A 10,721-nucleotide genomic window follows, 5' to 3' on the forward strand; every position below is an offset into this window, starting at 1 on the left:
GCCATAAAGCACACTAAACGTGCATCAAGAGGCTTGAGAGGTGTTTGCGTCTCATAAAAGACAGCATGACGACTGCTTAGAACCTGCTGGGCATCCAAATCCCAAAACCTGTAAGCCGTAAAGTCACCATATCCATTACCAAGGAGAAGACATCTGTGTGACATAGGCTCATGTGGCATACTGATAGTGGCCTGGCAGCCAAATATCCTCAAGTGATCATAGGAGAGTCTCATACCACTCAATGCATCATGTGGTGTGATACCGTCCAAAGTCAAGCATGATGTCCTGTTAACCAAGTAGACTGCCGTTATAAGGGCCTCAGCCCAAAAGCCATAAGACAATCTAGCTGTGGTAAGCATATGAGCAACCTTCACCTGTAAGGTCAGGCATATGCCATGAGCAATCCTATAATACCGTGGGCATAAGAAATCAATGCCATATTGCTGACAAGAGATCCGTAAGCTAGGAGAGATAGCATGACTCTAATAATCCATCTGCAAGCATCTAGGCCCGCTATCAGCAGAATCCATAAACCTGTCAAGCATAGTAACAACATCCTCAATCCATACTAAAGGGTAAGCCCAAACACGGTGGGTAGCATGATCCATGAAGGTCACAAAATACGACGCTCCATCAAGTGACCGGGAAGGCATAGGTTCATATACTGCAACATGGACTAGATCTAGAGGAGCATGCCTCACACGATCGCTATAAGCCAAAGAGGCTCTGCACGGATCATGAGTACAATGAGGGCAAGTAGCATGGGGATGAGCAGGCAATTAGCCCATATCACATAAAGCATCCATCTCAGTGTGTCATACACGGCCTAGGCGACAATGCCATAACAATGCATGAGGTATATGCATAACTGCAACCACAGAATCTCCCACATGAGAGACATGCACTACATAATCACTGCCATATCTAGCACCTCTGACCAATACCAAGCAACCACGACGGATTTTTCATGAAGTATCCCCAAGAGAGACATAATATCTTGCACCATGCAGCTGACTCACAGAGATCAAGCTCTTACTAAGCGTAGGTATATGCAAGGCATCTTGGAGTATAAGAGAAGACCCATTTGGCAAAGCCAAGTGTATATCCCTTGTACTAATAACATGGCAATCCTGCTCAAGGCCCAAAGAAATACATCCGTCAACCTTCCTGTACGAAGAGAACCAAGCTCTATGCGGAGTAACATGACAAGATGCCATACTGTCTAAAAGCCAATCAAAGGTATAGGCCGTATCACTGAGCAAGTAATCTACAGGGTAACACGATGCCAGGAGTCTAGGCTCAGTTGCAAAAGTAGGGCTGTCCAATATATGCAAGGAACTCAAAGAATCAGGGGAACTCTCATAAGAGAGAACATGCTCATCAAGAGGACTATCTACATGACTAGAAGAGTTGGAAGTCGTCATAACATATTGTAAAGGGGACTCATCCAAACCAGAAGGGGAGAACACAAATGCATAAACCATGGATGCAAAAGCTCCCACACGGACAAGACTAGCAGACAAAAGCATAACATATCCAACCACTGTAGCTCGCAGCATAAAAGTATAAGCATGCCTCAGAGCCATAAATGCATAAGCATCCCCGAAATATAGGAGTATACATAACTTTGCAATGTCTCATACCATGTACTGACATACATGTCCAGCCAAGAATGGTAGGTGGAAAATAAAATTGCAAGAATCAAGCTCTAATAAAAGCCTAAATATCTGTGTAAAAGCATCTAAGTAAGAGGCTCTGTAAAATACATAGCAGCAGACCATGTGCATACATGAGTGGCCATAAAGATCAACTTCTCCCTGACATACACGGGCAATAGCAGCCCAAATAGCAGATGCCATACAACAGAGAAGCAGGACATCAATAACTGTAAATCCCAAGCACTATCCAAGTCCACTGATCAATAAGTATTCTGCATATCAAATGCAAACGAGCAATCACAGCTCAATAGGCAACTGCCAAAACAAGGGAGCAATTCACTGCTCAATACCTGTAAGTGCATCCAAGTAATACCCATGATCAATAATCAGAGCATCAAATTCCATATAGCATCTAAGGTCGTAACGGAAAAATCCAAGTCGTAACGGAAAAAGCCAAGTCAATGTCCAACTGCTCAAGGAAATACTAAAATGAATGTCGAGACGAGCTCAAACAACTGCCATCCACTGCCAAAGCATAAAGCATTCACCAAGACATCATAACCTGTACTAGGTAGCCTAGGCATAAACCATGTCATAGAGGAAATGCCAGCTGCAAAGAAGTGACAGTCAAACCCAAATCGAGCTCTAATCTCAACTCAAAAGCATTCCGAAGCATAAACAAGACATGTGGCATAGTCCAAATACATCATGATATCATACCGAGTAGCCGGGAGCACCCCGTGACCAATAGGCATAACCCAACTGTAACATAAATAGCTTCAGCCCTGAAGTTTTCAGTAGTAAATAACAGTCCAAAACTGAGTAAAATAATGCTCAAACTAATCTCAAATCAAGTGCCAACTCATAGGTATACATTCCTAGACATGTAGGCACCAACCGGGCATAATCGGGCATCAAATGACCATGTAGCATGAGTATAAAATGTAATGACAGGGGGCTGCCCTGTTTTGGGTTGCCTGTGGACAGTGTAAAACAGTCAATGGCTGAGCAAGATTGGCTCCAAAACCATCTCACATGATAGGCATACATTCCCTGACATGTAGGCACCAACCGGGCATCAAATGCCAAGACTTGTAAGCATAAAATTGAAGTAACAGGTGGCTGCCCTATTTTGGACAGATTTGGGACTATTCAAAACAGTCAATGGCTGAGCTAAATCAACTCCAAATGCGTCTCATATAAGAGGCATAACATCCACAAGTGATTTGGTATCAATAGACATCAATAGAAGCATCACATAAGCCATAGGCATACAAATACATGCTGTCTCAGACCTGAAATCTGTTGCAAAATATTCTGTCATCAGAATTTGGCAAATCCGACATCATCATCGTGTTTGGAGCGTGCCAAAACCCCAACTTGCCAAAACCCCAACTTAGACTCTTATCTTGCCTGAATCGGGTTCCAAATGCCCGAGATATGATAAAAAGAGTGATTTTTGAGCCATTTTTGCAAACAGGTGCAAATAAAATGTGAGCATGCTGCTGTACTTGAGGGGCCAAATCAGGGTGGATAGGGGATAAGTAAGAGCCCAATGAAGGCCTATAATAGGCCTACACAAGCCTAGGATAAGTCCAAGCAAGAGGTGAAGAGAACAAGCTTCAATGATGGAAGCTATGGCTGCCTCTTCATGAAACCTTGTTGTTCATGTCAAAGAATGGATGAGAACTAGATCTCATACCTCGTGTAGATGCCGGGAAGAGCTCGGCTCTGATACTAGTTGAAAGGGATGCAGGAGACGTGGGAGAGAAGGGCACACCTAATGTAAGTGCTGTTAACAATGTTATGACAGCCTTATTACACTTTCATATATATATATATATATGAATAAAGAATATGGGCGATCACTGTACACAGGTAGGCCCAAGGGCCTTTTACCCCAACACGCTGAAGTAAGCACTTAGAGAATGGTCTAATAAGATTGGAGAGTATCTTGTCAACATTAGCTTGTATGTTTTTGATGTTGATTACTCACTTTATGTGAGAAATGAAGATGCAAGCTTGGTCATTGTAGTCATCTATGTGGATAACCTAATTGTTGCTGAAGTTGAGGACCTTTTGAAGAAGAAGTTTGAGATGAATGATTTGGGAAAGTTGAGGTACTTTCTTAGTATATTGAGGTGATTAGATGTGATGATGGTATATGGCTGTCCTAAAGGTAGTATGGCTTGGATATGTTGTTCAAGTATGGTATGACATCATATAAGCCTATTTCAATGCCATTGGAGCAAAATGTGAAGTTGAATGCTGATGTTGAGGATAAGATAGAAGACCCTAATATGTTCAAGAGAATAGTAGGGAGTCTGATTTACATGACTATCACAAGGCCAAACTTGAGTTAATGTTGTTGGCCTTGTTAGTTAGTTTATGCAGATGCCTAGAAAGCCTCATTTGGATGTAATTAGATGCATATTGAGGTATGTGAAGTCCACTTTGCATTATGAACTTTTTTATGAGGCAAGTAAGGATGTACATGTGTTTAGATACGTAGATGGAGATTTTGCTGGTAACATATTTGATATAAGATCTACTAGTGGATTCATGTTTTCCCTTGGTAGTACAATAGTTACATGGAGCAATAAAAAGCAACCTATAGTTGCTTTATCGATTATAGAGGTTGAGTATAGAGATGTTGCCATGGCAGCACGTGAGGTAATATGGATACAAAATTTATTGGGTGATTTGGAAGTGCAAGAAAAGTCCAATTGCCATTCATTGTGACAACATGAGCAGCATTTACAATTAGCTAGGAACCCAATGTTCCATGCTAGGATAAAACATGTTGAGGTGCATTACCACTTTATGAGAGAGAATGCACTTGAAAGAGAAATTGACTTGCTATATGTCAACACATAGAATCAGATAGCTAACATTTTCACAAAGGCATTGGGCGCAAAGAAGTTTTGAGAATTTTGAAGCTTACTTAGAGTTACAGAGATATAGTTGAGCTTGAGAGGGATCATTGAGATGACAAGCTTAACATGTACAAACATTGATGATGGAGCACTTAACTAGAGTCTACACTTAGTAAACGGGTGGTCATTATAGTCCTCACATAGCCACTGACTTATCACTTATTATATTTAGTTTATTGCATCTAACTACAACTGACATAGTTATAATGCCAATCAATTAGTATAGTCAATTATACACTGTTGGACTTAGTACGCTACTTTTCTTTATATTATATCTTGTCTACACTTTGTGTACATTGTATTGTGTGTGAAAGAAAAAGAAAAAACCAATAAGAAAACATTTTGGCCTCCATCTCTTTTCTTATGTTTTGGAGTGAGCTTCCTTTTGTGTGTATGGTGTGTGTTTGGCATAGTAGCTCAAAGCAAGTTCCCCCACCACGCAATTCTTCACACTTTGTCCACATTCAAGGGCTCAAGCATACATCCTTTTTACTCATGCTCAAATTTATTGGACTCAATTGTTTTGAGTAGCAACTTAATGCACACAGATTATTTCAGAATGGTTTATATGTGAGTTGGTGTGAGCATTTTAAAGTATAGGATGCTTAATTATTCTACAATGTCATTTGGTATTTTGGAAGTACTCAATATGCACGTATCCCTTTTGGCACATGTAATCTCCTTGTTGATAGTTTGGTTTTCTGCTCTAATATTACACCGAGAATATTTATATGCTTGTTATGAACTCCAAATATAATTGGCAATGTTAAATCATCTAAATGAAAATCGAAGAATAACATGATACCTCGACATTGTCCTTTTTTTCCCTCACGATTAGATATTTGAAACTTTTTGAAACTTGTACTTTGCCGTTCAATGTCCCAATGCTCACAGTGCACCATAGTTTTTTTTCAAAGCAGGCCTTTGTTATTACATCACCTTGTTTTACATGCAAATACAAGTTATATAATGTCCTTTCAATGTTTTCCACGAGTAATTTATCAAGAACTTCAAGTTGCACAATGAGACTTCAAGAATTGCATTTGTTCTAGGCCAACTATGTCAAACTGAATCCATAGTTAATTTAGATGAAGTAATATATTTGATTGTTCCTTATAATGATGAGCACAAAAGTTGTTGCTTTGGTGACAATTTAAAAATAGGAAAAAGCATGAAAGCCACTACAGCAAAGTCTACTCAAGGCAAGCCATCTGATTCATCACCATGAATGAAATTCGGAACATGTTCACCTCAAATGTAAAGATAAATATGCTGCACAATTGATGATTGAACCAAAAGCTCACTAAATCTTAAGTACATATAGCAAGTTTACAAGCTCATGCATGCTGCCTCTCTTCCTCATACATGGCTAACATGCTGCACCTCAACAGAAGAAAGATGCATGTATAACAAGTTTGTCCTGTGTGTCACAGACTTGTGAAGCATGCATTGCAGACTCCAGAAATATAATGAGCACAAAGGATGATGAGAACTTTGACACAAAGAGACGCTTCTGAGCCGTGCCTTGCCAAATAATCTAGACTGAACCAGATCAAATGCCTACATAAGCAGGTGGCAGTAATGCAGTTGTAGGTTTTAAGGCCTTCACCTATACAAGAGCAACAGATAACAAAAGGTTCCTTGTCATTTACAACATATTTTATACCTCTTCAATCCTGTCTATGCCACATCCATCACAAGATACATAACTCACAACACCGAAAGATTAACTACCCAGTTAGACCATCATAAGATGCATCAACTCACAACATAGAAAAGTTAGCTGCTCACATCAACCAAGCCATATGATAGAGAATTGACACTTAAAAGAAGGGGACAATGTCCACAGACTGCTCCATCAGTTTCAAAGTTACATCAGGCCTTTGCTTTCCATACACTCGGATGCATTCATCCATGGCTAGCTGGAAAAGCCTATGGACTGAGACAAAGCTCTTCTGTTGCTTTTCCATAACTGTTGCTAAAATTGTTGCAAATGACAAAGTGCGCAACATGCCAGGAACAGTGGCTTTCATTGCCTCCACGAGCTCCAACGCAGTGGGACTTACAAGATCAGGTGACCAGGCAAAGTCTGTTGAATATCCAATGGTAAGCCAATTTCCTAAGAAAGCAGAGGAATATCCACCTAAAATCCATTGCTTTTGCAGTTTTGTTACACTCTCAAGAGAGGCCACTCTTGTTTTCAAGCTATCAAAAATGCCTGCAAGTTCACGGCATGCAGGATATGCTCTCTTCTCTCTTGTAGTGGCAACAGAGTATACTTCTTCTGAAGCCTTATCATATAAAGCATGATAGTGCTCGCTAATGTCCTGAAGCTGCTCTTGTACAGACCGCTCAACAATGCACCGCTTACACTGGCATCGAAATCCATACCCCATGGATTCCAGCACTTGTTCTCGCTTTTCCAGCGGTGACATGCAGTCCGTATACCCAATTGTTATCTCTTCTTTTGCTTTGATGTCCTGGGAGGCCATAATCAGCATGGCCTCTCCCACCACAAGCCTGCTTGCATTTGGACTGCAACAATGGTTGATGAAGGAAGGAAGCAGCCACAGCCCATTGAGCTTGACTTCTTCCTCGTTCCTGGGTGCTGTCAGCTCGCCCTCGAACGAGTTAACATTCAAGATGTGTACAGTGCGCTTCTCGTCCAACTCCAAGACCTCGGTTGTACCACTGACTGTGTATGGCACATTGGGATCGAAAAGCCTGATGTCAGGCACATCCATCTCGTCATGGTACTCATATCCAGCAAGTGAGTAATACTGGTGGAGCGCACGAGGAGATTCCTTGAGGATGGAGGCAATTTTCGTATACAGGTCAATACTGTGGCAATCATTGTACGACGCAGCAAAGGCGTTGCTGATGAGCAGGACGTTGCCTGCAGGGACGTCCTCGGTGGCATAGAGGCCCCGGCCGCGGCCATCCGGGGTGCGGCTGATGGTCAAGGGGCCGACATAGTCAGGGCATTTGGGGGCCTTTCTCCAGTCGCAGCCATTAAGAAGATACTGAGACAGATCAACCAACACAGGAGAGCCAGGCGAGACGAAGGGGGAAGAAGAGAGCGAGGGCAGGATGGATGAAGAATAGCACCTGATGAAGTGTTTCTGCTGGGTTACTCTGGCTCTGAGGGAGTTAGGATTTCCATTAGGGGAAGGAAGATGACCCGCGTCTGCCTGTAGCGCCCCTGCACGTTTTCCCCTGAGGAATGAGCTGCACCTGATCCTCGCAACACCGCTAAGTACTTGCATTCTTCTGAAGGTTGCAAATTGGGCTGACATTGGGTTCAACCTTCCTAAGAAAATACTCTTTAAGTGAGTAGACCCCCTCGTGAATTTTCTCCGATAGATCCCATGCACTTTGATTCTCATCTTCAACAACATTATGATGGATTTCTTTTGAGAGTGACAAAATAATGGTAGACTTGTATAGCTCATCAACTTCCATCTAAACATCATCATCCATATCTTTAGGTTTAACACCTTTGAAATGTAAGGGTTTAATTTGCAACTTCTACACTAAAACCTGTCATATTTGGGACTTCCAATACCCATAGTTGGTACCATCCAACTTGGCAATGTTAAAGAGAGATGTGTCTTTTAGTTGACCAGCTATACTGTCCCAAAGCAAAGCAAAAAAGCAAAATTGTAGATTGCTGTAATTAGCAGAAAATGCACTAAAACTATTGCTAAAACTAGCTGAAAGAGTGGATATCACCAAGAGAAGTACCTGTCCACAAAATATGACCAAGATAACATTAAATAGTAAGCATTACCCTCATAGAAGTGCTCAAAATCTACAGATTTCAACTTCTTGTAATAAATGACAACAGTATGTAAAACTGTCCCAAAATGAAGTAATCATTGATATATATATCATTGCAATTGCTAGGTAGCAAGATACATCCAACAATGAGTGTCTAGGGGCAAGAAGGTACCAAGAAATGTGACAGAGATAGGTGCTGGCCCCAATTAGCATATCAAAACAGCCCACTACAGACTAATTGCAGACATAAAGCTCTCAAGAGAGCAAATGCATGTAACTGTCCCACAAGCTCAAGCTCAAGTGTAAATAAGACTATGTGTACATCCAAATATACCAAGAGACTCCCACTAGAAGTAAAGTCAGAGGCAAAGAGAGCAATCGATGCTCTAATACATCAAATACATAGCATTAGACATGCCAAATCCTAGTAGGGTACATCCGGAGCATAAATCCCAAGCTATCTAAGACCCATAAAGCATAAGCCTAAAAGCATTCAACAAGCATGTAACTGACAACCAAATGTAATGCCCAGTAGATTTAAAATGCTCAAATACATCTGAAGACGAAGCTCCAAGTAACTGTCAAGCATGGGCAAACCAAGTGGCATTCATATGTGACCAAAGCATAAATGTAAGAAGTCTAAATGTCAAGTAGTGACAACAGGCATAGACCGGTCCAAAGCATGCCAACTGAAGCCAAATGCCAGTGAAGAATGACCAAGTTGGAGCCTAATACAAGCTCAAAAGCATTCCGGAACCAAGAAAAAGCATTTGACAACCTCCAAATATATCGGTATGATCATTTAAACCTCCAGTAAGCACCCCGTATCCATGAAGCAATGCATACACCAAGTAAATGAGCTTCAGCCCACTGTATTACAGCAAGCAATTTACTATTAAATGAAGCTCAAATGATGCTCAAATCCACTCTAAATCAGTCCCGAAGCATAGACATAGCATCCCATAACATCCGGGCATCATTGAGCACCAATAGACATCAAACGGGCAATGCCAAGAAGCATCAAATAGTAAATGTCAAGTACTGCCCTATTTTGACAATCCTAGGACTGTGTATACAGCAAGGGCTGAAGGGGAAAGCACTCGAATCGATCATCGGGAGCCAAGCACTAATGCCGGGGAGTCAAATAATGATCGGGAAGGTTGCCAAGAGTGCTGGGAAGCCGAGGAAGAGCAGGGAAATGCCAGGAGCAGGTTAGCCTAGCCCAGTAAAAATGTACTGAAATTTGCGATGGCTATTCTTGGGGACTGGGGGATCTTCAACAGTCCTCGGGGGAACTTGTCAATGTCGAGGGGGCTCCAATGCAGCCCGGGAAGAAGACGATGAAGGTTCGAAAACTCGGGGAGGAGGTAGGAGATCAAAACATACCTGCAAATGAAGGTGCCATGGTTGCCATTGAAGCTCAGGTTGAAGCTCTTCAAATCTAGGCTGAAGAGAATGCCGAGCAAGCTCCCAATGCCTTTGCTCTGATACCAGTTGAAAGGGAAGTGGAACCCAGGAGGAAGAAGCTTGGCGGTGAGAGCTATGGCGGATGGAGAGCAAGAGCCGAGAGAGAGAGAGAGAGAGAGAGAGAGAGAGAGAGAGAGAGAGAGAGAGAGAGAGAGAGAGAGAGAGAGAGATAGAGACTCAAAAGTGGGAGCTCCAACAACCACAATGTGTAGCCGGGCCTTCTTTTATTCAAACTGTCACTAAAAGAATAAAGAATAAGTGACTGTGATGGGTGCCTGCCACCTCTAGTGTGCAGTGGCGGGTACTATCAGTGTAGTAATACACGGGTGGCTAGGTGGAGGTGCCTTTACCCCCAATAACTGGATCTTTGGATGATCAAGAAGAGAAGTTGAAAGTCCTTCTTAATAGTGTGTGTTGTATAGAGGATGGAGTATGTGAGTTAATTGCTCACATGAATGAGAGCTTAGTTGCACCAGAGAACATTGCTCTTAATATGCCTTACTTTTTTGAAAGTTTATCTTAATAGATTTTCAGCAATGTTAATGTAGATGAATTGCCATGTAGGCTCATCTTCTTGCATTGGAGAACATTGCCCTTGATATGCAGCTTGCTTTTTTGAAAGTTTATCATAATAGGTTTTTGGCAATGTTAACCCATGCTTCTTTGCCATGGTTTGCTTGGTATATGTAATCCCTACAAGACTTCTTAAATGAGTTGTTTGATGGAAATCTCCATTTTGAAATACATTGTCTATCTCTTGCAAATTATAAAGCTATTTTAAAAACATTTTAATAGTCCCTCTTTCTCTCTGCCTCTCTCTCGATTACTATACAATTTTGCTCAAATGTTTTTGTAACTTTGATTAGATTAGATACATAGA

At 41.5% G+C, this 10,721-nt stretch overlaps 1 protein-coding gene across 1 annotated transcript; it reads right to left on the minus strand.

Annotated features, from left to right (window-relative positions):
* Window positions 1-5,913: 5,913 nt before the first annotated feature.
* On the minus strand, window positions 5,914-7,952 carry LOC148010183 (uncharacterized). Its single transcript, XM_087672741.1, has one exon. It carries the CDS (start codon window positions 7,888-7,890, stop codon window positions 6,418-6,420), a length of 1,473 nt encoding a protein of 490 aa, XP_087528867.1. The 5' UTR covers window positions 7,891-7,952; the 3' UTR covers window positions 5,914-6,417.
* Between the last annotated feature and the right edge of the window lie 2,769 nt (window positions 7,953-10,721).

The sequence above is a fragment of the Lygodium microphyllum genome, chromosome 30 (assembly GCF_053477565.2).
Source record: "Lygodium microphyllum isolate KBCC chromosome 30, Lygodium_microphyllum_v1.1.10, whole genome shotgun sequence".
Classification (NCBI taxonomy): Eukaryota; Viridiplantae; Streptophyta; class Polypodiopsida; order Schizaeales; family Lygodiaceae; genus Lygodium; species Lygodium microphyllum.